Genomic DNA, 27,396 nt, shown 5'->3' with positions numbered 1-27,396 from the left:
ACTTCACTGCTGTACCGAGGGATTGCTGCAGCTTAGAAACGAGCACCTTTTATATGTGTCCTCAACCCAAGTGCAAATCTCTCCTTGTTGGTGGATGTAAAAGATTGCACTGTTCTATTGACTAAGCACAGTGATGTTTTCACAATATCAATCAATCACAATCAATCTGGGTCAATGCAACTCCCGAAAACCCATACCACTGAAACAGGCTGCTACCTGGACATTAATTCATTGCTGTTTCTGGAACCTCACAGTATAGACACTTGCTGCCTCTTTTGCAGCATTATACCAGTGGTGCTACCTCAAAGAAATAATGAAGATCACTGACATTCAGACACTTTGCCAAATTCTGAGGTTGTGAAAGAGCTCATAAACATTCAATTCATTACTTGATCTCAAACTGCTGTCACAGTACATGTAAATTGTACCATCACCAATTATACAGCTAACTGATAATGTAGTCTTGCAACTAGCTCTGCAGTGGTTTTGAGATATTACCTCCATCTTCGTCTGAATCCAAGGACCAATGACATTGGCCTGTGTCGCAAACTGTTTCCGCAGTCTCTCGTTGGATTGCTGACGAGCATTCTCCTCCATCAGAGCATGGTCCCTCTGTGGCACCAAGTGTCGAACCTGAAAACAAAGTATTATCATACAAATCACTCAACATCACATCTATTTCTTTAAAAGGGACAGAAGTGCAAATAGGAGTAACTTTCTCCCTTTATATCTACAGGTATTTTATATTGGTTGGGATACTGGGTGGTACAACGCTGTTCTTTCACCTTGAATCCAGCTCAGAGTAATTTTTTAAAAATATTATTCATTGAAGCATATGGATGTTGCTGGATCTGCCAACATTTTTATTGTCTACCCCAAATTGACCTGGAGAAGGAAGTGGTGAGCTGCCTTCTCGAACCACTGCAGTGCTTGATGGATTGGCATACCTACAGTGACGTTAGGAGAAATTTGGCCCAGTGACTGTGAGGGAAGGCAATACTGTTCCAAGTCAGAATGGCGTGTGACTTAAGAGAGGGGAACTTGAAGTGTTGTCTTGCATCTGCTGCCCTTTGTCCTTTTGGCAGTAGAGGCTGCAGGATTGTAAGGTGCTCTGATGAGTTGCAGCAGTGTACCTTGCAGTTGGTACACACTATACATCTGTGAAGAAGGCAGTGAGTGTTGAAAGTAGCGGATGCACAGCTAAATCAAGCGGGCTGCATTGTCCCAGATGATATCGAGCATTGCGTGCCGCTGGAAGTGCAGTTACTCAGGTAAGTAGAAATCATACAGCTGACTTGTACCTTGAAGATGGTGGACAGCCACTGGGGAGAAAGGAAAGGAGTTATTTATTACAGAATTCCTAACCTCCCCTGTGGCTAGTACGTACATGCTAGTCCAGTTTATTTTTGGGCAACAGTAACCCCCTCAGGATGTTAATAATGGGGGAATTCATTAATGGAATGTCATTGCACATCAAGAGGCGATGATTAGATTCTCCCTTGTTGAAAATGATTATTACCGGTCATGACAAGAATGATCAATTATTAACTCACTCTTGATTTGAGCAAAACTCTTCTGGTTTTAAATTCTATCCACGTTGAAGCTCGATCAGAGCAGATAGGAAGAGCCTCAACTCTTCACAATGGCACGGTGGATCAGTGGTCAGTATTGCAGCCTCACAGCGCCATGCAGCAGGTTCAATTCTACCTTGGGCGATTGTCTGTGAGGAGTTTGCACACATTCTCCCTGTGTCTACAGCAGTTTCCTCCCGGTGCTCCAGTTTCCTCCCGCAGTCCAAAGACGTGCAGGTTAGATGGATTCACCACACTAAATGTAAGGTTACGAGGACAGGGGGCTTGGTTTGGGTGTGATATTCTTCAGGGTTGGTGCAGCCTCAATGGGCCAAATGGTCTCTTTCTGCACTGTAGGGATTCTTTGCTCCTTAACTGTCAAGACACACACCTGACCATTGGACACTTTGCAAGGTATTTGAAGGAAACCTCTTGCTGGGGAACAGTATCCTCACAAGGAGTTGAAGCGGAGTAGGTGGGGAGAAGTGATGATGCTAGATTTCAACAGGAAACTGCACCAGTTCTGAACTGGGGCAGAGGCCAACAAAGATAGAAAAAGTGTCTTTACTGATAGCATTCAATCCACATGATCTCTTCAACTGGTTTTGTTCACTTCAGGCAGGGCATGATGATAATGCCCCAGAGTATTGTGTCCTGGGCCGATGTTTTTCCCCTTTCTTCCCTCCAGATGTGACGGCTTCAAGATTGGGGAGGCATTGTTTAGTCTTGATGCCCTAGTCACCATGAGGACGAGGCAGTTTCTATGGATGAGTTGGCTTTTACCTATCAATCTTTGTTATAATCTTGTGCGCTCATGGTTAATAGGGACAAGTAGTCATGGTTTCTAAATTAATTAATTATTTCAGTTAGCGTATGTCATAAAATGGCTGGTGTTGGAATTGGAAATGGAAATCTTACCTATGTTATGGGAGAGAGGGGTAAAGACACAATGTTGGGACAGAGCATAATGGCCTTGATCTTGAGTGGAGCCTTTCCTTCTCTTATACCCTGGTTTGAAGGAAATATATTTTTAAAAATATATCTGTTCACAAAATGTCAGCATCATTGGTTAGCCCAGGATTTATTGGCTGTTTGCAGTTGCCCTCAAAAAGGTGGCAGTCAGCAGCCTATTTGAACTGCTGCAGTCCTGGAGGAACGATACTTTCACAATGCTATTAGGAAAGGGTATTCCAGGATTTTGACTCAGTAACAGTGAAGGAACTGATGCATTTCCAAGTCATGTTGGTGAGTGGTTTGGAGGGGAACAGGTAGGTGGTGGTGTTCCAATGTATCTGCTGTTCTTGCCCTTCCAGAGGTCATGGATGTGAAAGTGCTGTGAAAGGAGCCTAGGTGAATTCCTGCAGTGCATAGTTTATGGTGGGAGCAGATATTCAAGGTAGTAAGTGGGGTGTCAGTCAAGGGGTCTGTTTTGTCCTGGATGGTTTCTTTAGCATCCAATTTAAATCCCATTCAATTAAATGGTGACAAGCTAATCTAATCTGAGGTGGAATACAGACTGGAAACTTTAGTATTGTATGTTAGGGTCTTGGCTACTGGCTCTTTCATTTGGAGACTTGCAATACAGCAATCAGTTCACTTTAGAAGATTACAAAAGAACAAAGGAATGCACACTCAGCTGGAAACAATCTCACTAACATTTTGTTTCCTCAGAGATTAAATTCCAAAAAGAAAATTTTGACGTAAAGCCAAAATTCAAATGAAAGCCACACTGGGATACATGCAGTGTCTTTCATTCTATAAATGATGTGTTATAGCCATTTTCAGTTGAGAATTATTTCACCCTCAGGTAAGGTGAGCCAAGATGTCATGTATGACGATTTTGAGTTTGCATCAAAGCATAATTTGGGATAAAGCTTGGCACATGGGGTCAAATCAAATTATCCAACAGGATCGACAGTTGAGGCCAACAAAAGCAGTTCCATTATGTGTTCAATTTATGATTGGGTGAGACAGTGGACATTAACACACATTCAAATATGCCTGCCAAAATTAGTCGGTTATTTATATATGTGTTTGATTGTTAGAACTTAGTTATTGCTAAATAAAGACAGTTTATTGATGCTCTTCATCATGCAAGAATAACATTTTAAAGCGGAAACAATATTGATGCTCTATGACAGAAGATGGCTCATTTTTTTTTTCCCACATGGACTCTGATTGGTAGAGGCTATGCCATGCAGAATGCTCCAGTTAATGATGATTAACAGTTAACCGTCAGGCTTTGTTTAAATTATAAACCAGGCAGGTTGGTTGATTGGCAAAGGCGCTGTCATGAGAAATGAGCCAGTAAAAGGTTGCCTCCTATTTTGTTGAAACAGGTGTAGGATATGTATGTAGCTTCCAGTACACACACATGTGCCATGCTGTAAGCCTGACTAATGATCCTATACTGGTTGTCAGAGTAATTCTTTGCACGCTCAGGTTTATCCAGCAAATGCTGTCCAATTGCAGAATCACAACTAATGCCCGACATTGTATTGCAAATTTGCAAATACAACTGGGCATGGTCTGTTATTGGCAGCCAAAGGGTATTGTCAACACAACAAAAGTGACAGCCACTCACTGGCTCATTTTTCAGGGCAATGCCCTTACCTATTAGGGCCAACATAATTGGTTTAAATTTAAACAAAGCCTGGAACTTAACTGTCAATCCACATTCACTGGTGTATCATACATGGCTACGGCTAAACCAGAGTTCATTTGCCAATCAATCAGCAGTCTCCTCTCAGTATCAACATTCATTTTCCCTTCGATTGCTATTCCTGTGCATTGTTTTGATGTGTGCAAGGCAGCAAAACTTAAGTCAAGTAATGGTGTAAAATGAACTTCGACAGTGAGTCACACCTTGCTGGTAGTATGTTTCGTTTTAGATACAGCTGTCCCTTCACTGCCCCCCCCCACCTTCCACCCAACGGTACAATGGAAACATTTAGCAATCATCCTCACCTTTTCCCACTTGTTATTAATGTCTTGTGGGGCGATTGTTGTGTAAGGATTGGTACCAGCCATGTTGACATGGTAGGTTTGGACAATCTTTGATACCTCATTGTGAATGCCTAGGATAGCCTGGCGCTCCCGATCTGCCTCGGGCAGAGTGGCTTTAAATTGCTCATGAGCAGTTATCAACCCCTACAGGACAGAGTAGAGGTGAACAACAAAACATTAGTCACACAGGGTACATAGTATCATGAAAATGCGCTACATGAAATTAATATGTCACACTAAGATACCAAATTAATCCCCTAAAAAGGATATTGCACTGAAACAAAGACACTGATTCAAAACAACTGCTAAATTACATTTGTACAACTGTATTCCATGTCACAAAGACAGAGAGGTTTACAGGGACCCCAACAAAGACATGGCACCTTTGGGAGGTATGAACAGCTCCTCCCTGTCTCAACAGTACAGAGGATACAGGATGGATCATTTAGCAGTTAATTTGTTGAACATTGAACATTGAACATTAAACATTAACCACCTCAGTTTTCATGACTAAGAGAAAGACATGAACCTTTGGAATACACAATTGACACAAAGTCATGATGTAACTGTTTGGAAGATGTTTCAGTTTGGATTTTGATAGAAACTATAAAGTGTCATAGGGAGTCTCTTTCTCCATAATACCATCTAATCTCTAAATATGGTCTTTCTGAGTCAGAAGAGTGTAAGCCTCTCACCCTACAACAGGCAGAGCCGTGAGTGAAGTCATTGGGAGTTTGACAACAATAAGAGGGAATAACCAGTATGGATCTGCTGGGTTTAAAGTGAACTGGAGTTCCATTTTCAGACACACAAGATGAATTTGGACCAGCTCTGTCATTTGCAAGACTTTCCTTCTTTAATTAGAGGGGTATGTCAGGCACAGCACCTGATGAAGGGACGACTTTCCTGCTCCTCTAATGCTTTCTGACCTGCTGTGCTTCTCTAGCTCCACAGATTACCTACTTCAGCTGGTGAAACAGTGACTGTGGATACAATCCAAAAATCTTCACTGGTTTTCCTTGTTCTTTATAAAATCTGCATTCTTAACTTGGCCAAGTTCAACCTCAAATATTCCGTAAAGCTATACATATGCTCACGCTCGGGATTTGGGTACGTGCTTTTTTAGTGAGAAGACACTCACGTTTGTACATCTTTAACCTTCTTAACGTTTTACCTCAGTGGGGTTCAGCACAACTAACCTTCATCTTGTTTAAGTCAAAAATATCTGTCTGGCTTCGTTCTTAACTGCACACAAAGTACAAACTGAATTGGCAATCCCGAATCTCTCTTTTTAGATTCAAAAGTGATTGCTTAACCAAGGAGCAGACAGAAAGAGAAAAACCTCAGCCGAGCCCCGTTCATCCGGGTGTAACTACAGATTCATCACCATAAGATGGCTTCAGGGAAGGAATCATTTATTTTCCTTGCAATTTGTTCTGAACAGGAGCTAATGGAAACTGTCACTTTGCCACTTCTGACAATTTCCTTTTAAATATTTTGGGCTCCACTCAGGGTCATGCAGCACAGAAACAGACCCTTCAGTCCAACTCGTCTAATGCCAGCCAAGTTTCCCCAGACTAAAACAGTCCCATTTTCCGGTGTTTGGCTTATTTCCTTCTAAACCTTTCCTATTCATGTGCAGGAGCAAGACTCTGAAAACTTGTCTTTTTAAATAAACCTGTTGGACTATAACCTGGTGTTGTCTGATTTCTGATCTTGACCACCCCATTCCAACACTGCCACCTCCACATTATAACTCACCAGAGGCATAAAAATATAACCGAGAGTAGGGTCAAGAGGGCCACCGAACAAGTTAAAGAAGTTACAATTTACTCATCACTGGCTCGCTGCAATTAAATACCTAGTGACTCTAGTTAGAAGAGAAACAAGTTTATAATTAAAAAATTAGCCACAAAAGCATCAATTTACATCTGTATCATGGGCCAGAACGCTGATGAATAAACAAGCAAAAATCATACACATCACAATGCAGTAATGCTTGGTGGAACATGTGCCTACGCTCCAGAGTATCTGCGAGTGCTTGAAGCATTTTCTCCAAACATTTAACAGTCTGATTACATTTCGACTGACTTGAGAAATGTTGGTAGAGAAGAATGACTGAGCTGGGTGCGCTCTGGCAGTGCTCACAGCAGAGCTAGTGGCAGCATGAGAAGTTGCTAGTCCTTTTGAGGAACGAGGCACAATAAACAACTCTAAACATGTGCACCACTCTTCACAACATGCTTTGGTGAAAGAAGTTGCAAAGTACATATTGTACCTCAGCTAATCAGGTTTAATATTATATAATCAGGTCTGAAACTTCTGCTCAAGGGCTGACTCAGAGTTGGCTTGGATCACATTTTAAATAAAAAAAGCACTGAGTTATTCTGGCTGGTGGCACAGTTTTAGTACTCAGGATTTATTCGAAAGTTCAATTTGCTGAGGTGCCTCATTGGTTAGCACTGCAGCCTCACAGCACCAGGGACCGGGGTTCAATTCCACCCTTAGGAGACTGTGTGGACACTGCACATTCTTACTGTATCTGCATTGGTTTCCTCTGGGTGCTCCAGCTTCGTCCCACAGCCCAAAGGCATGCAAGTTAGGTGGAATAGCCATGCTAAATTGCCCATAGTGTCTAGGATGTAGAGCCTAGGTGGATCAGCCATGGGAAATGCAGGGTTACAGGGATATGGTAGGAGGCCGAGTCTGGGTGGGATACTCTATGGAGGGTCAGTGTGAACTCAGGCCAAATGGTCTGCTTCCATGTTGTCGCAATTCTACGATTCTCTGAATTGAAGGGCTTTATACGAAGCCTGCAAAAAACCAAAACAACAAAACCTTTCTTTGTTGGAACAAAAGCTGGCTTTGAAGTAACAAGGATAGAATGCAATTTAACACCAACTTTAACCAAAGACAAGGTCCCTGTTAATATGCTTTAACTGGAAGAAACCCTTTCTCTAGCAATGCAGCACTCCATTACGCTGCATTTGAGAGTCAGCCTACAGTAGATGCTTAAATTCCCAACTGGTGCTAAATCTGAGCCTTTACTTCAAAAGGGAATGCTCTACCAACAACCAGGAAGGATGATAAACACTCAAAAGTTTAAATAACATAGAAACCGCATTCCTAACATTTACGCATTCGTGGGGATTGGAATGCAAATATATGATTAATGTTATCAGACATTCAGGAGATGTTCTGAACACTCTAGGTTAAAGAGCTAAAAATTAGATAAGCCTTTCTCAAAAATAAATGACTTGGGAACAGTAAGTTTGTACAACTCTTAATCTTAAAAAAAAATCATCTGGATATTCAAAAAAAAAGTCCACAGCTACTAGCTCCCAAATACTCCCATCTCATACTTGCCCGACTCTGCCCTAGAGAGATGGTGTGTAGATGGATAGTTTCCAAGCAAGCGCATTGGTTCACCAACACCTTGTGTCTACCCATTATCATGATTTCAAGCAAACTGGAGAGTTCCCTGAAAATAATCACTGTCCGGCTGCACTCCTTGTGAATAGTTTCTGCCTGTTCCACACACAATCTGATAACGCCTTTCTTCATTGCACAGTAATTGATTGTGCATATAAAAGGGTACCTGTTTTTTTAAACTATCTAAATGACCATTCTTCAACTGAGTGTGGGCAGCGAGATGACAGGGGACTAAATGCAGTCCTCACTCAGTATCTATTCACTGGAATGTGATTCAGATCAGGAACTCTCATGAATATCTCCCTTCCCAGGTCCAGTTGGCCTCGCTGAGGTCTGCTAGCTTAGGAACTGAACCTGGGACTTTTTGGATCTCCATGGTTCTGGACCATTGAGAACAATACTATTCTTAACTGAGAATGTGCAGGAGTCTGCCAATTATAAAACCTGTAACTAGACTACTTGAACTAAAGTTGTATTTTACAAGTAATATAAGAAGCTCATCCATCATAAGCCCTTGGTGTGACATAAATATGCAGTACAGTCCTCTGCGATATTTTTCCCCAGACTTGGCATGTCAAAAAGGTCGAAGTTTACTAATTGTACAGAACAATTTCACAGATGTATCCAAATATAGTAATATACTTTAACCAACACTATTAACATTCATAACAGCAACTAGGGATTCATACAAGTATCATTCCTCCTCTTTAAAAATGAAAACCTATCGTAAGCTATGTTGCCACCACACCTCATGTGGTAATGATACTGACTTATGATCGAGAGACCTGGGCAAACTATTCATAAGTGTTCAAATCCCACCATTGCAAGCTGCAAATGTGAATTCAGTTAATAATAATAAAAAAATCTGGAAATAAAAAGATGGCAACAGTAAAACAAATTGGTTCATTAGTGCCTTAAAAAGGAGGAAGATGGTCACCCTTAACCAGTTTGGCCTACATGTAAACCCAGTCCCTCACCAATTCTGACCTGCCCTGTAATGTACCTTCAGATTTCATATAGTTGGACCAAGCTACTTTGGAAAGTAAGGGATCTGCTGGACCCATGTGCCACGAGTGAATAACGCATGCTTCTTTTAAAAAAAAAAGTTCATTCTTGGCATGTAGGTGTCACTTGCAAGAACAGCATTTATTACCCATCCCTTGCTGTTCTCAAGACAATAGCGGAGAGCTCTCACGTTCCCTGAGGTAGACGTCCTCCCACTGCACCGTCAGGGACGGAGTTCCAGCATTCTGATCCGGTCGTGACGAATGAGCTATGAAACATGCCCGAATCAGTCTGGTATGGATCTTGATGGGGAACTTCAAAATGGTGGTGTTCCACTGTGCATGCTGCCCTTGTGCTTCTTAGTGGCAGAGGTCACAGGTTTGTAATGTAACCAGAGAAACACTTGCTACACGTTTATTTGACAACACCAAGGACAGATGGGCTTGGCCGAGACTTTCCAAATCATTTTACAAAATTATGGGCAATGAACATAAACGTAAAGGTAAAAACACACACTGGAACAACTGTGTTAACTGTACACATCACCACTGTGTCAGTGCTTAAAACAGCATTCAGCAAGATATTATAGACACCAAAAGCCAATCCAATAAACTGGATACATCACATGAAGTTCTATTTCAATAAAGGTATTAAATAATTTCACTAGCTTGATTGAAAAGCACAAAAAAAATAGACAATTTAGCCTAGTTGACAACATTCTTGTTCAAAATCAGAGAATCCTGTCCTGGAACATATAGTTGTAAGGTGGAAGATTGCACCTTTCAGATCTGCGTTCTGTTTGGGTGCATACAGAAGATTCTAGAACAGTATCTGATGGGAAGTATTAGACACCAGTGGTTATTAATACAAGTTACCTCTCGTGGGACCTTGCTTTGCATAAATTAGTTGCCTACAACACATTAGCAATGTCCTGATGATGTAAAATACACTGTATAAACTCAAGGTGAGTCAATGATTTCTTAAGATAGTAGCTAGAGGGATTTCAGGCAAAAATATACGCACAACAAAATGTCACCCATGTGCATGTTCAACACACATCTTGTAGATGTTTTTAGAATCAACCTGTTAAGATGTGCCTCTGAAGTAGAAAATTCTTCACATTGAGGAGGAATACAGTTGCATTGAAGATGGTTCACAAGATTGATTTTAAGGTTGAGGAGTTTGTCTTATGAACAGAGATTGAGCAATTCAGGTCTATACTCTCCAGAGTGCAGAAGAAAGAAAGGAGATCTAAATTGAGGTGCAGAAGATGCCAAAGGGAATGGGACAAAGTAGATGTAGAGCAGATGTTTCCTCATGTGCGACAATCTACAATGACAGGTCATAGTTGTATGATAAAGAGTGACAGATTTGAATTAGAGATTAGGAGCAATTATTGCTCTCAAAGGGTTATGAACCTGTGGAACTCACTAGCCTGAAGTGCAGTGAATGCCAGGGTATTCAGTAAGTTAAAGAGAAGATAGACAGATTGTCAATTAGTGATGTGTTGTCGGGTTATGGATAGCAGGCAGGAAAGTGGACTTGAGGGGCTGAGATGAGATCAACCACTATCACATTGAATGGAGGAGCAAGTTCGTGGGCCTTCTCCGCTCCCAGTTTTCATGTTCTAAAGAATCTTCAAGGCAGCAACAGACACATTACTGGTCAACAAGAGAATCAAGGATTGTAGGGAAAAAGGCATAAGTGGAGATGAGTTTTTAAATCAGATCAGCCACAATCTCGCTGAATGGTCTCTTGCTGCTCGCATGTTTTATGGTCTTAGCGACGATACGACTGTCATTTTGCCAGCACATGAATGACTTGATCAACGGTCAGAGACCTGGTGAGGATCCTCCTTCAGTTCAGTGTGGGAAAGTAGCACCTTCCCAACCACTCAAGCGATTTGACTAAACTGCACTCCAGATCGGAGAGAATTTGGTTTGTCTCCTACTGTATCTATTACCTAAAGGTGTATCTACTGTGTCAAAACTAATCATGAAAGTGCCAATACTGGATGCGTCTCGAACAGACTGATATAGAGGAGAAATCAGATGGTAATGAAAGGACTCAAGAGGTAATGAGAGGGTGAAAATTGTAATTTGTTCATTATGGCACTGCTTTTCATGGGTCAAATATAACAGTTAAAATCAGTACAGCCAAAGAGAAGATAAATGTGGGGGTAGAATGTGAGCTTTTTGTGCAATAGTACAGATTCAGCTGAATAATATGAGAAAATAAGATGACAGTCATAATGACAGGCAGGGGATACACATCTCAACCAAGAGAACTGTTGAACAGATTTAATGTTTTAGTTTATAAATATGTTAATTTTTGAATAAACGAAAGGGGGTGGTAATAAACAAAGCTCTTCAATATTTAAGTGACGCAGACTCCCATTGTCCTGTGTATGTGGGAGTGCCATTTATCATGATTCTCCCTGACGCACAATGTCAGGATGACTCAGATAGCAATTTGCAAGTCTGTGTGGCCAAATACAAACATAAATATATCACAGCGGATGGTGTCCTGTGTCAGATGACCTGACAAGCAACTGTTTGTTCCAAAGAGCAAGTCACTGATATCTTTCGTTATTTTTCTGAAAGTGAGTGTCTGAATGGACTACTAGAGCACTGGGAGACAGAGTGGAATGTAAAAATGAGTGATGCTGTGCCACAGTTATCCAGGACATTGGTGTGACCCTATCTGAAGTACTGTTTACAGTTTGATTTCCTTATGTGAGAAAGGACATGATTGCATGAGAAGCAATGCGGAGGAGATTCATTCAACTGATTCTTGGAATGAGGCCATTATCTTACGAGATAAAAACTACAAAGAGTTGTAGAAACTCGAGCAGGTCTGGCAGCGTCCATTGAGAAAGCCAAGGCTAACATTTCGAGTCTGATGTGACAGTGTGGTATTTAGAACTGGGTTCTGAAAGGTCAATACCGTTTTCTCTCTCTACAGTTGCCGCCTATAGATTCTCCAGCGCTTTGTTTTATTTCGGACTTCCAGCATCTGCAATATATTTGGTTACCTTCTGAGGACAGGTGGAATCTGTATTGAGTTCAGCAGAATGAGAAATGAGCTTATTGTGCCACACAATATTCGTAAAGAATGGCCCCCTTTGCAGGAGGTACGAGATACAGAGGATCCATTTTAAATATAAGGATCTCCTGTGTTAGCTGAAGAGGTGGGGGCAGTGCCTCTGAGGAATGCTCTTTCCCAGAGAACAGTGCAAGCAGTCATTGAATATTCAAGCAGGAATTAGATAGACTCCTGATTAGCAAGGGAGTCTAATAGGAAAACGGGTGGCCACAGTCAGATCAGCTATGATATTATTCAATTGCAGAGCCAGCTTGATGGGTCAAATGGTCTATTCTAGCTCCTAATTTGCATATTCACACATTTATTCTTGAATGTCCTATACATACCTGGATTTCCTCAATAGTGTGAACAATAAATGTGTCTTGCAGGTCCTCCATGGCACCTTCCATCCAGTTGTTAAAGGGAGCAGCCCTCTTTGCATATTCTAGATACAACTGGTCAATCGTCTCCAGGAGCTTCTCGGTCCTCTGGAAAGGAAAACCAACGCATACCATCAAGTTAAAGAAGGATATTGAATCTCTCAAGGCAGCTCACAGACATTAAAGGGAAGCTTGTCTGATCAGTCACCCTGACAGCAATATTAAGTGAGGAGTTTATGCAGACATGTTTTGGCTTTAATACTCAGTATTTGTTAATATTCAAATTATCCAAAACCCAAAGTTCTGGCCCAATACATCACCTTCTGTCTGGTTTTCAGCACAGCCTCCTTGCCAACTCTGCATTCTCTGGAACTCTGCACTTCAACACTCTGGTGATTAACTAATCTTGGACATGTTCAAAGTCTTTGGCAGCATTTTATACTGTTCATTTCTTTGCAATTTTCAAAACTCCCACCTAAATTCTGTTCACGAATACTGAATTCCTCAAAAACATTGCAGTTAATATCCTCCGACACACATCATTCAACCAACGCTCCCTGGTACATTTTCTCTCTACACCATTCACATCTTTTTGAGTCATTGTCCAACTAATTCACTCCCTGCAGTAATTTATGATTATCCAAGGTCCTTCAAAGGACATCCCATCAATACTCAGAAACACCTTTCCACTCTCAATACTGCTGGCATGCAAAATCGTGGGCGCTAGATAAGGGGCAAAGAAAATCTGATGCTTCCTTTTCTTTAGAAACAAATTTTCTTCTCATCTCTCTCTCTCTCTCTCTCTCTCTCTCTCTCCAACCTTCAGTGATTCTGTTCTTATTGCTCTATGGGAATCTATGGAAATCCTTGGTCTCAGTAATTCTTCAACTCTGAAATGGAATGTTTGAATCCATTTTGGAGCTGACATTGTTCCCCAAATATGTTACTTTTCTTTTACCCATACAACTTTGTTTTGCCACAAACAGTTGGAGTGGGAGACAAACCTTAGACCTATCCCAAGGCACAAATACTTCCATATCTAGGGACAGATGTGCGGAGTTAATTCAGACACAGCAACCTGCTACTCACACAGATTGGTCAACAGTTCGATTGACGTCATCTGATAAAAATATCTGAACATTGCATGAACAAAGTATGTCCCGGCCAGCAATTTTAAGACCAATCCTTGGTTTACTTTCACAATGAGGCTCCTTTTCACCACTGTTTGCTTTCATCATGCATTCCATCATGCAGTATCAGACAAGTCAGCACTCTGTAGCTGAAAACAATCTTGGTAGCTACTCTAGATGTCTAAATACAGGGGGCTCTTGTGATGTGGTTGTGTCACCACCTCTGGGTCACCAGGCCCAGGTTCAAGTCCCACCTACTCCCGAAGGATGTAATAACATCTCTGAAGGTTGATTGGAAAATAGCTAGATGCCGAAATATCACTCAAGTGATGAAGAAGAAGAAACAGGAGTCTCAGCCATTTAATTTATGCTCCATTCGTTTGAGAGTTATTGCGTAAACCATGAGACAAACACTCAGCCTTTCAGTAACAGATGTACAAACATGATCAGGTTTATGGAGCATCAAGAAACATAAGCTGTAGTCTCTAGCATATAAGTTGGGTAAGTTATGAATACAAAGCAGATTTCAAAGGATCTTAATGAATACTGCAAACAGCTTGTGAAAAGCTCCAGGAGCTTGCAGTCTGGCCAAGCACATTCACAAGATCCACCACTACAGGGCTGGATTAAAGACCACTCTGACTAGTGACTAGTGTCATTGCTCCCATGGTTAACTGAGCCGAATCCCCCTCATCTCCAGCATCTTCTGGTTTACTATCAGCAGCTCTGACAATGTAAAGAACCCAGAGTAGAATATCAGCGAGCTGTTAAGCCCATCCGCATCAACACAGACTGAGCATTGAAAATATTAAATCATTCCTGTTTTGCTAACTTTTGAGAAGTGACTAATTCCTTACAAGGGCGGTATACAAAAATAGAAGTCCAGGTAGGTTTTAGCAAATCAGATTAAAAAGCCTTTATAATTCTAAAATCAAAATAGATTTTACTCCTTGAAGCCGTAAACTCCAAGTGAATTGACTGTACCTGTTTTCACCTTCACGGCTAACGTGTCACAAGTGCTGATGGCTAATGTAGTGCAAAAATGCCTGATCTCAGAAACTAAGGACTCTTGTGGTGCAGCAGTGGTATCTGTGCCCCTGAGCCAGGAGGCCCGGGTTCAAGTCCCATCTGCTCCGGGGGCTTGAATAGGAAATATCGATAATGCTGCAGGTTACTGCTGGCAAAGTTGAGCCAAACTTTTACTGTAAATTAATTTGAATCACTGTACATGAAGCAGTGGTTTCAAACCATGAACAGGGCTGACAAAAGCTAATCACTCCCTTTTTCAGAACAGGAGCCCTTGAGGCCACTCTGTCATTGCCTTACATCATGGCTGATCTTCACTCCATCAACTCAGTGCCTTAACGCTCAATTACTTCTGTGTAACAAAAATCTGCTAATCTCGGTTTTGCATTTTTTCAGTTGATCCTCAACCTCAACAGATTTTTCTTTTGAGGAATGATTCGGGGTGGGGGGGGCGTCTGCGGGTGGAGTGCTGGCCGTTTCCAATACACGCTTATGGGACATCTTCCTGGTGCATAGCCCAAAACGTGAAGATTATAGCCCTTACTCTGGGTTTTCTGACCAGAGGAAATCGTTTGTCTTGATCTATCCTCAAAGTCTCTAAAGAGTTTAAGCACGTCAACAAAAACCCCTTCCAATCCTGAACTTCCGCAAACGCAGTGCCCAAAACAGAAAGGAGTACTCCTTTTGGATTTGACCCAGGTTTTGACAGGTCGAACGTCATCGCTATCATTTCATTCATTCTTCCGAAAAAGAAAAATTTGAGCTGTTGTTCTCTGCACAACCTGTGTTGCAGCTACCGCACATACAAACATTAGAGTAAATTAGAAACTATGTTCACGACGCACTGGTTGAAATGAAAATACCTCCAAAGCATCTCTCCTCTTCTGGGTCAGGGCTCCTAGATTGTCCCATTGGTCGCAGATCTTCTGGCATCTTTCATTCACACTTGGGGAATCCCAGTAGTCCAGCTCACTGTAAAAGTCAGAAATTATTCATCTTTTCTAACGGCTGTGCACAACCAACAAAAGGCTCATCAGTACCCCACCCCCACAAATCTTCCTTCATATTTGACTGCCGAAAACAAACGCACTACTGTTTCCCTAGAAACTACTCTGCAACCAACTTCTTGTGTGGGGATTTTAGTGCATAAATGTCAAAGCAGAAAGAGGATCAAACTAGGAGATAGCAAGAACCACAGATACCAGAGTCAGACACAGTTGGAGCTGGAGGAACACAGCAGGTCAGGCAGCATCAGAGGAGCAGGAAAGTTGGCGTTTTGGGTTTACACCTTCTTCAGGAACAAATTTGGGTTTATATATTGCCTCTCATACCCTGCAATTGCCCAAAGCACACTACGGTACTTGTCAGTAATCATTGTTGGGCTGCAAAGCAAATACAACAGCCAATTGTTCACAGAAAGGTCCAACAAATCATAATATGATGAATGAGTAGATAATAATGTTGGTCAAATTATCAATGCTGGCGAGGACATCAGGAGAACTCTCTCACTCTTCCTCAAACAGTGCCTTGGGATCTTTTACGTACACCCAAGGCAGAAGTAATCTTGGTCTACAGTCTCATCCAAAAGTCAGTGCCACTCAGTGCAGCATTCCCTCATTACTGCACAGAGGTGGCACCTAGATTATAGACTCAAGTCTCTGGAATGGAATTTGAACACATGACTCCCTCATTAAGGGGATAGTGAAACCACTGAGCCAAGAGATTACTGGGTGTATATGGACGAAACAAACTATTTCTTCAGCTTTATGAGTCTGCCTGATTAGAAGCAATCACTTGAGATGTAATATAGCAAATGCCGAGCTGGTCACGGCAAAGGCCTGAGATGTGGGGAAGGGAGGGTCACCGGACATACAGTGGGTGAACCCCAGGAGCAGGCAAACTGCTTGCTTGGCTACAGCTTCCCCTGGTGAGTCAGCCATAAATGTAGAATATGATGTAGGACTGAACTGTGCAGGCCAAGTTGCTCCAATTTTAAAGAATGTTGCTAAGTTAATAAATCAGCCAATGGAAGCGAGGGGTCTACAGCAGGCTAAGTATCCTCAAGGCTGGGCAAAGTTGACAGCAAGAAGGAAAATAAATCAGTTCAAGCACCTCGATTGTTAACTATAATTCAGCTAATCACTGTGTGGATTTGGGTCAGGGTTCTATCTAGGATCGGCCATCATTAGCCTGACACCTGCACAGCCCAGCTTTTATTTTTAAAATCGAGTCTGGTCCCTATCTGGTACTGGACACCTCTACGCCTGGTATCATTGTTTCGAAATGCTACGAAGAATTGAAGGTGATTTACTCAACATCCTCCTGCGTGGCCCATCCGTTTGGTCGGGGATTCCCATCATCACTGATAAAGGCTGTCTGTGCCAGGCACACCATCATGTCAGCACCACTGTCATCCTGTTCTGAGCACAAGAGAAGGTCTGCCCATCCCAACACTGACCTCAGTGCAGTTTCTCTCACTTCGTGGTCAGCCCCTCAATCGTAAAGGGGTTGAGCCCTGGATGAGAAGCAACACTGTGGTTTGAGAGAGGGGGTTCGGGTATTCAGAAGACTGGTCAGAGCCTATCCCCCACCATTCTTGCTGTCCACTGATGAAATGCGTGACGAGACTCAGCACCTAAGCTCAGGTAAGGAAAACTATCCACAAAAATAGTTGTCAGACCGCGGACACCTCCAGAATTACAATTTGGGAGAAGGCAAACCGTGAAGTATTAGAAAACTTAGCTTTATTTTCCAGAGAAATAAACTCATGGCATTGTGGATTTGAACAAAACTGCACAGCTGCCAAAAAAAAATCGTCATGACTAGGCCCAGAGACGGATATTGGAAGAGACCCCAGGATCTTAACATTGTTTATTGCTGTAAATCACGACAAATCCAGAGACAGTTGAGTGTTTAGCTCCTCAGGATATATTTTGTGCAAAGATAGATATTCCAGCTGTTGGATAAAATCTCAAAAGGCACTAAGATATAACACAACTTGGCTGGAACCCTACTACTCTTCCTGTCCCCCAGCTTGGCCATATTGACGCTAACACAAGAAACTGCCTGTGCCCATTGGCACTTCACTACTTGCCATCATGCCTAACCCTTCGCTAAATCCATGCCATACTCACACAAGTCCAACATTTAACTAATGGACCATGCAACTCCTTTGCAAAAAGACAAGAATGACCCATTGACTACTAACCCAAAGCTTCATTCTAACTAGAGCCATATCGTTGGTTACACCCTGGGATGAGAAGGTGGTACATTGGCGCTAAAATTGGACTAATAATCCCAAGGCTCAGGCTAATGATCTGGGAATGTGTGTTCAAATCCCACCATGGCAGCCAGTAGAATCTAAATTCAATTAGTAAAATTTGGAAGTGAAAACTGGTCCCAGGAACGGTATAATAAAAGAACACTACTATGGGCGCTGTAAATCAGAAATACACACGGAAAATATTGAACAGACTCAGCAGTCTGGTAGCGTCTGTGGCGAGAGAAACAGAGCCGATGTTGAGTCCAGTATGGCTCTTCTTCCCATTCTTCACCACAGGTTCTGCCGGACCTGTCGAGTTTCTCCAGCACATTCAATTTGTTTTTAGCTCAAGAACAGTGACTGTGAAACAACCGTTACAAAAATCATCTGGTTTATTAATATCCCACATGGAAGAAAACCTGCCGTCTGATCCAAAGGGACTCCAGACCCACACCAATGTGGGGGACTCTTAGCTGTCTCCTGATGGCCTACTAAGGCACTCAGTTCAAGGGCAACTAATGCTGGCCTTGTCAATGCCACCTACACTCTATTAAAGAATAAACAAAACCTCTCACACAAATGAGTCAGTGTAGGAGCACGGCATTACTCAGTTCTTACTACACCAGTGATTCCAGCTATAGGCATGAGACTTAAAGCACAGCAAATGGCTGTCGTCCCTGAAGGACCAACACACTATAGATCAATGAGGAGACGGGCCTCTGCAAGGCCCTTGCAAGCAACAGGAGGAAGAGAGGGGAAGGCGTGTTTGTCTTCTGCCACTTATCTTTTTTTGTCAGCTTTTCTCCTTTTCGTCCAACTGGGAGAAGCGGACAAGCTAGTTTCACAAGCCGAGCTTTTGTATGTCAGCTGGCATAAGGCACACGCACACAGAGTGGCAGGATGGTTTTTCTGCCCAATGTTTCAGTCAGATACTAAAGCCCCTCCACCCTCACACTCCTGCCAAGAGAAAGCTCTCGGCTGACACCGGAGAGATTGTCACACTGAGGACACCGTGTGTGCGCGCACGTGTGTAAACAATGCTGAGTTGCATTTCCAAGTCTCTTGCCTTCAATTAGGCAACAGGCAGCTTTCTGATCACAGGAAACACACAACCAGAGCCGGCAAACCAATTTCGAACAATTTGTTTAGGTTAAAATATCCCTGGGGGATATCTTCCACGGAGCAATCACTCAGGACAGCTCTAATCCTTTGTCTTCCTGAAAAGCAAAGCTTCACCACGATACATACTTCAGCTCCTGGGCGATTGCAGCGATCTGTTCAACACGGTCCTGGTGAGCTGCAAGGTCGCTCTCGAAGGCCTCATGCTTTTTCAATATAGCCTTCACTTCAGACAAGGTCGCTGTCTCAAAATCCTTTGCCATCAGCATTTCCTCCTTACCTGAAACAGGGAGTTAAATACAAGTCACAATGACGTGTTCAGTCCATTAACAAAATCTAAGGTATTTTAATGTAACAGGCACTATATTTCAGGTAATTAGGGGAAGGAATGGATGTCAGTAACACTGACCACTTTGTTGCAAAACAGCAATGAGCAATTTATCTCTTCATCTTCTCCATTTATCCCCATAGCATTGCCACTCATTACAATCATCCACCTGTTACCAGAATTTGAATAAACCCAGCCATACAGATCCTCAGCCACACTGTCAAGCCTGAAACCCTTGCTGCAACCTGCAAACATGAATTTCCAATGTTCCCTTCTTCTACCTCACCAATGATCCCCTTTCCTCAGCCACTGGAAGTCCAACGCATGCCTTTGTCACCTCAGAAGTTGATGGAGGGCAACTTTTCTGGGTCTGTCCTGGTGCAGTGTGGGAAAGTTGGCTATGTTTCTTTATAGCTCCATACACCAACCTACACAAGTTCCCACTATACCCAAGCAATTGTGTGGTCAGCTGCAGAGTCTGATTAAACTACTCATAGCTCTAATGATCTCTTTGCTCCCCAGCCTCTATTGACTACACCTCAACTTAGGAACTCATAGCTTACATCCCTTACCTACACTCTATCCTTGCCAAGATATACTGGCTTCCCTGTGCTGCAGACTATTTGTGATTAAAGACTATCATTCAAGATTTCAAATACTTCCCTAGTGCCACAATCTCAGTCTGTCTATCCGTGCAGGGTCATATTGTTTCTTAACCAGTGACTCCTCACTCTTGCACTGTTTGTGACCACTCCTTCGAACAATTGGCAGCTAACTCTTTGCCATCTCTTTTTATTACCCCTCTGTTGGATGTAAAAAGTCTCCTGCCAATTACTCTCCTCTGCTGTGCTTTTAACATCTCCAAACCCTTCAAAATCGGGGGGTGATTTTGATGGTGTGCATAGGGCAAGACTATTTCCCTGGAGCGGTCACCAGAAGTCACAGGCTTAAAGTAATTAGCCAATGAGCCACAGCAGAAATATCTTTCACACAGGAGACTGTTATGATTTGTACATGCTCATTCAAGAGTAACGCCAAAGGAGTTTAAACAAAACAACTGGATGTGTATTTGAAATTTATGAACCAACATTGATATATATTTGAAGAGAAGCAATTTTCAAGGCTACAGGAAAAGATAGGGCACATGGGACTAAATGGGGCAGCTCTCTCAAAGAGTCAGCTCAGATCTGAAGGGCCGAATGGCCCATTTGAAGATGCAAGACTCTAAAACCTCTCTCTTTCTCCTTTTCTCCCCATCTTTGGCATCTACTTGTTTTCTTTTCTCCAACGTGTACTAAAATACGTGGACATCCTTTACGTGTGAACAGCATTGGGGAAATCTAAGTTCTTGCTTAGGGTGTCAGCTGTGGCTCAGTCAGTGGCACTCACACTTCTGAATCACTAGCTTCCAGGTTCAAGTCCCATTCCAGCACTTTGGCACAAAAATCAAGGGTGATGCTCCAGTTACAAAACTTGAAGGGGCACTGCACTCTCAGGACGTTCTGACTTTCAGATCGCCCATTACACTGAGGCCCATATCTACCTTCTCAGGTGTGCTGTGTCCAAGAATTGATTTTCTTGCTCAAGTTTATTCCTCAAATAAACATCACAAAAATAATTTTTTTATGACTGGTGGGAAACTGCAAATTGTCTGCTGTATTTTCCTATAGCGAGTTTTGAGAAGATTTGTAGCTCAGGTTGAGGTTCTGGATGTGAGTTTGCTCACTGAGCTGGAAGGTTCGTTTTCAGACGTTTCGTCACCATTCGAGGTAACATCATCAGTGAGCCTCCGACGAAGTGCTGGTGTTATGTCCCGCTTTCTATTTATCTGTTTAGGTTTCCTGGGGTTGGTGATGTCATTTCCTGTTCTTTTTCTCAGAGGATGGTAGATTGATTTGGAGCCTGTGTGTTTGTTGTTGGAATGCCATGCTTCTAGGAATTCTCTTGCATGTCTCTGTTTGGCTTGCCCTAGGATGGATGTGTTGTCCCAATCAAAGTGGTGTCCTTCCTCATCTGTATGTAAGGATACTAGTGATAGTGAGTCATGTTGTTTTGTGGCTAGTTGATGTTCATGTATCCTGGTTGCTAGCTTCCTGCCAGTTTGTCCAATGTAGTGTTTGTCACAGTTCTTGCAAGGTATTTTGTAGATGACGTTCGTTTTATTTGTTGTCTGTATAGGATCTTTTAAGTTCATTAGCTGCTGTTTTAGTGTGTTGGTGGGTTTGTGGGCTACCCTGCTGCCAAGACGTCAGAGTAGTCTGGCAGTCATTTCGGAAATGTCTTTGATGTAGGGGAGTGTGGTTATGGTTTCTGAGCCCGTTCTGTCTGTTTGTTTGGGTTTGTTGCTGAGAAATCGGCGAACTGTGTTCATTGGGTACCTTGCAAGAACTGTGACAAACACTACATTGGACAAACAGGCAGAAAGCTAGCCACTAGGATACATGAACATCAACTAGCCACAAAATGACATGACCCACTATCACTAGTATCCTTACATACAGATGAGGAAGGACACCACTTTGATTGGGACAACACATCCATCCTAGGACAAGCCAAACAGAGACACGCACGAGAATTTCTAGAAGCATGGTATTCCAACCGGAATTCCATCAACAAGCACATTGACTTGGAGCCAATCTACCATCCCCTGAGAAAAAGAACAGGAAATGAAATCACCAACCCAAGGAAACCTAACCAGATAAATAGAAAGCGGGACATAACACCAGCGCTTCGTCGGAGGCTCACTGATGATGTTACCTAGAATGGTGACGAAACGTCTGAAAACGAACCTTCCAGCTCAGCGAGCAAACTCACATCCAGTATTTTCCTATATTACAAGATTGACTCTACTTCCAAAAGTACATCACTGGCTGTAAATCACTGAGATTTGAAGTGACTGTGAAAAGAACAATATAAATTCCAGCTCTTTTCATTGTTTGTTGAATGAACCATGTCACTTATACTGACCTTTTGGCCCAATTCATCTATGCCAACCAGATATCCTAAACTGAACTAAGTCTCATTTGCCTGCATTTGGCCTATAATCATTCTAAACCTGTCCAAACATCTTTTAAATGTTGTAACTGTTCCTGCATCTACTATTTTCTCACTCCATTTACACACAACCCTCTGTGCACTGGAATAATAGAGTTATTCTTGATAATTATCATCACTTCTCATCACTGGATCCTTTCAAGTCATCAATAACTTACTAAGATAGCAATGGATCATTAACCCAGGTTGACTAATCCCAAACTGCCAAGTTACCAGCTGCAAGATGGTCCATGAAAAGGCAAAACAGGTTAATCTCCAAAGTCAGAGATAATGGGAACTGCAGATGCTGGAGAATCCAAGATAACAAAGTGTGAGGCTGGATGAACACAGCAGGCCAAGCAGCATCTCAGGAGCACAAAAGCTGACGTTTCAGGCCTAGACCCTTCAACCATGAACGTCAGCTTTTGTGGTCCTGAGATGCTGCTTGGCCTGCTGTGTTCATCCAGCTTCACACTTTATTATCTTGTAATCTCCAAAGTCAACTTCCTTTCCTTTGGAAAATGCCTTTGATCTGTTTGGCAAGATTAAAACACACGCATGCAGTTCCAAACACACTCCATGCCACCTTGTTATAAGTGGGTTAACCTAGCGCTCAGTGCCATCCGAACATTACTTCCTGTTCAACGCTGGCTTTTAAAAAGGCAGAACAACACCGTAGCACAGTGGTGGACAAAAACAGCATCAAGGACCAACAGGCTGCACACTTGTGTCATAGCTCCCCATTGTAGCCAGGACATAGTCAGTGACATAGATCTAAATATTAACCAAAAACCATGCACATCCTATGAGCCAGGCAAACAAAATAATACACATAAAAAGTACCGTTGACAATATCAAGTCACTTGAGGCCATCCTTGTGGATATTTCAGTGGCAAAACGAGAGAGAAGGGGAGATGTGGAAAAATCTGGGCTAAACCTAATTGCCCAGAGGAATCTGGTGTAACTAAAATGAACAATGGACTCCTGGGGCATTACAAAATGAAAACGACTGTAACCACAACTGTGAGGGAGAATAAACATGTGGATTGTAATCATCCTGGAATTTATTCAAGTTGATTGAATCAATCTGCAAAAACCAGAATGCTCCACTGTGTTGTGCTATAAACTGCACCAATGTTGGCTGGATAGAAGCCCTGAATAACACCGACCGGCAAATCAACATTAAAGTGATTTCCAAACAGGCACATTATGTAAGACTTCAGCTGGATAACACATTTATTTTTGTTCGGAGCTTGATATGTTTGTAACTGTGCTGCAAACGGATCTGGTAGCACAGACTAACTGTGGGCGGGGGAGGGAAGTGATGCATTGCTCTAAAATAGCTGTGTTTCGGAATACTTATTTCGACAAAGTGTGGGAGTGAGCCATTTCATCACTTTAGAGATGTCAGCCTGAAATGTAGATTGAGTGGACAAGGGCATCTTCCTTTCTCCCTCAGCCAGCTGGAAGGACCCTACAAGAAGCAAGCTTGTGGGCCTTTGTTGTCCAAATTACCCAATTTAAAGACAGGCCGAAGGGGATGGCATTCAATCCCTTTGCCTGTTCTGTCATTCAATCAGATCATGGCTGCCCTGTATCTGCCCATTTGAGCTTCATCCCTGAATTACTAGGCACACACTGCTTTTTCTACTTTTCTATTATCCTGTGTGTTAAATATTGCTTCCTGATTTCACCCCTGAATGGTTGAGCTCTAACCTAAAGATTGTATCCCCTTGTTCTGAATTCCTCCACTTTAGGAAGTGAGTGCCTTGCTTTCAAATCCTTTCAACTTGATTTAGACCCTCACCAACTTCCTAAAGTCAGCTCAAACCCACATTTACATAATTGGTCCACGTAACACCAGTGCTGGAAGCATTTAATTATCTTGGTAGATCTTGACTTCCAGTTCTTTCAAGGCCAGTGTATCCTTCCAGAGGTGCACGCCTCACACAGAAAGTAGACTCAATGGACTGAAGGGCCATTTGTCTGTGCTGTTGATCCCTGTGACTCTATGACAATACTCAGGAGAGCATCCAAATAATTGCCAGCACAAACTGACAGCTGCAAAAGAGAATGAGACAGGCATTCCTAGGGAATCTGTGATTCTACGTGAGAAAGTTTACAAACTCTTCAAGGGTAAGGACTGAGTTTACAGCAGTTTACTTATGAAAAATCAATTGCTCCAATGGCATGCAATGAGGAGTGACTCCTGGGAGCCATTATTTAGCAATACAACCAAGCATGACCACTGCAAATCAAACATGATCCTTTCTGCCAATCACCTTGCCATTTGTTGGATAGATGTCAGGCCAAAGGATGTGAACAACAAAAATGGCTAACATGAAACCACCTTCCAATCTAAGCTGTTGTGGACTGAGACAGTCTGACATTCAGTGGCATGTAGCCTAAGGGACGTAAAACGATCATTGACATTGACTTTTCCCGTGAACCTCTTGTGCCTTTAGGCAGTAAAATATTTACCATTGGTCCAAGCCTCATGGATTGCAGCTTTCTGTCTAAACTTTTCAGCAAGATGGTCCAGTCTCTCCAACCTTCTGATTTCATTGAGCAGCCATTCTTCATAACCTTTCTCGGCCTGCTCCAATGAGCCCCAGGCATTGTTTATATCCTGCAATCAGCATGAAGTGCAATTAGAGACACAGTATAAGGTTTGCGCTGGAATCCCCAATTCCATTCATCAACCCAGGAGCATCATCTTACACCACCCCTTGCTCGATCAAATTGATTTCCAAATTCTGAATGGATCCCAACACCATGAAACCAATTCAATGCAAATATGAAGACCAAGCAAACTGACCTCCTGAATTGAAAATATAACTGCTATGTGGCAAGTTACACAAATAGTCAGATGAACACCTCCACCCAGAGCAACTCTGAACACCTTTCCCTGGCATTCAATGACATTACCATTGCGGATTTCTTTCACCATCATCAACATCCTGGGGATTAGCTTTGACCAGAAATCGAGCCAGACCAGCCATAAAAAAATTTGGTACATGAAAGCAGGTCAGAGACTGGGGTTCACTGCATCAAACAGCTCACCTCCTGAATCCTTGTCCACCATTTACAAGCCAGGAGTGTGTTGGAATACTTTCCACTTGCCTGGATGAGTGCAGTTCCAACACTTATGAAACTTGATACCAACCACGAGAAAAGGAGCCTGCTTGGCTATCACATCAAATTAAACGATCACTCCTGACAGTGGCAGCAGAGTGTACCATCTACTTGATGCACTGCAGCAAAAAGGTTCCTTTGATGGCACCATTCAAACCTACAACCTCGAGCACTGAGGGGACAAAGGCAGCAGAACGCATGGGAACACCGCCACCACCAGCAGTTTCATCTTCAAGTCACACACTGTTCTGCCTTGGGACTAAAATCTCCATTCTTCCAGCACCACTAGGTTGGTTCAAGAAGGCAGCTCACTGCCACCACCTTGTGAAGGCCAGTTATGACCGCACAACAAACGCTGGCCTTGCCTGAGACTTTTGCCTCTCACAAACGAGTCCTTTATTTAAAAAAAAACTTGATTGTTTCGGCACATTAAGAATGTGTTTGTATTACTAGAATCCAGCACAGTTTGCACAACAGAGTAGATCTGAACAAGGTGCATTTCTCAGGATACCTAATAAACTTCATCAGCAATTGCATAAGCATCATTAAAACTACAGTCACAATGCGTGAACTTACATGAAGTGAATGCATTATTTGAACAATGCCTTTAGCATCCTGAAGACACTGTTTTACAGCATCTATGTACTTCATAACATAGAACACAGAACAGTACAGTACAGGTCCTTTGGCCCACATGTTGTGCCGAACTTTTACCCGAAACCTAAGATCTATCTAATCTCCACCCCTACCTTATACTATCATCCATATGCCTATCAGCTGCTTAAATGCCCCTAACGAGGCCGACTCCACTACCCTCTCCGGTAAAGCATTCCACGCCCCTACCACTCTCTACCACTCCACTAAGGAAAGAACCTCATGATTCAGAATTGAATCAGCCCACAGCTTCAGCAGGATCTTTACTGCTCTGATTATGCACTACATTCCCTGATTATATTGTTACTTTAATGCTACATTGAAAAAAAAACAAGGATAACATGTAACTACCACTGTTATCTAGACAGCTGTGTGGAATGATTTCTGAGTACTTTTTTTAAAGGGGGAATCCCATAAAGACAGGGTTGCAAAGTCTGTTAATCCCACTAAATTTTTAAATTAATTAATTCAAATTGATCTGCAGTAACACACACACACACACCCTGAGCCTTCTGCATGTACAGAGGTCTGAAGATAAAATGTGGCCAAGTAGTCAGTTGGCATCAATAGCAATTGGCTCAGACTGTCAAAGGAAGAAAAAGCAGACCAAACAGGTTAAGTGAAGCGCTATTCTACTTAAACTAAGCACCGAGGCCAATCTGCATTTATGCATTCATTCAATATAAATTTTCTTTTTTATACAATCCACAAGTTATTCTGTTTTGCTTTGTTCATTTTCTCCCTTTGAGCCACACCTACAAAGTTAATCTGCTGTGTGTGTCAGTACCAGGCTGCAAGGAGAAGCAAGGCTGAGAAAGAACTTTCGAGATTAAATCTCCCATCCCACTGTTTCCTACTTCCACGTTATGGTACTGCATAACATAAGGGACCGAGAGGAACCCAAGCAGGTTTTTCCCCTTGCTCTTTCATGGGATGTGGCTGGGCCAGCATTTATTGATTGATTGATTGATTTATTGTCACATGTACTGAAATACAGTGAAACATTTATGAACGGTACAGGCAGGTCGCAGCAAGCAAAGGGTGTTTGGGGAGGCAATGGCCTACTGGTATTATCACTGGACTACTAATCCAGAGACCCAGATAACGTTCTGGGGACCTGGGTTCGAATCCTGCCATGGCAGATGGTGGAACTTGAATTTAATAAAATATCTGGAGTTAAGAATCTAATGATGACTGTGAATCCATTGCCGATTGTCTGGAAAAAGCCATC

At 42.4% G+C, this 27,396-nt stretch overlaps 1 protein-coding gene across 6 annotated transcripts in view; it reads right to left on the bottom strand.

Moving 5' to 3' along the window:
* Positions 1 to 27,396, bottom strand: part of actn1 (actinin, alpha 1) — a 204,170-nt gene that overhangs the window by 15,737 nt on the left and 161,037 nt on the right. For all 6 annotated transcript variants that reach the window (XM_048537798.2, XM_048537802.2, XM_048537797.2 and 3 more), the window contains exons 11-16: positions 24,858 to 25,005; positions 19,145 to 19,295; positions 15,498 to 15,606; positions 12,446 to 12,586; positions 4,539 to 4,721; positions 499 to 633 (exon numbers count right to left, since the gene is read on the bottom strand). In XM_048537798.2, the coding sequence (XP_048393755.1) occupies positions 499 to 633; positions 4,539 to 4,721; positions 12,446 to 12,586; positions 15,498 to 15,606; positions 19,145 to 19,295; positions 24,858 to 25,005 (867 nt within the window). The remainder of the gene's footprint in view (positions 1 to 498; positions 634 to 4,538; positions 4,722 to 12,445; positions 12,587 to 15,497; positions 15,607 to 19,144; positions 19,296 to 24,857; positions 25,006 to 27,396) is intronic.

This window comes from Stegostoma tigrinum, chromosome 10, assembly GCF_030684315.1.
Source record: "Stegostoma tigrinum isolate sSteTig4 chromosome 10, sSteTig4.hap1, whole genome shotgun sequence".
Lineage (NCBI taxonomy): Eukaryota > Metazoa > Chordata > Chondrichthyes > Orectolobiformes > Stegostomatidae > Stegostoma > Stegostoma tigrinum.
The sequence above is the reverse complement of the archived record's forward strand: the minus strand, read 5'-3'. Positions and strand labels throughout refer to the sequence as shown.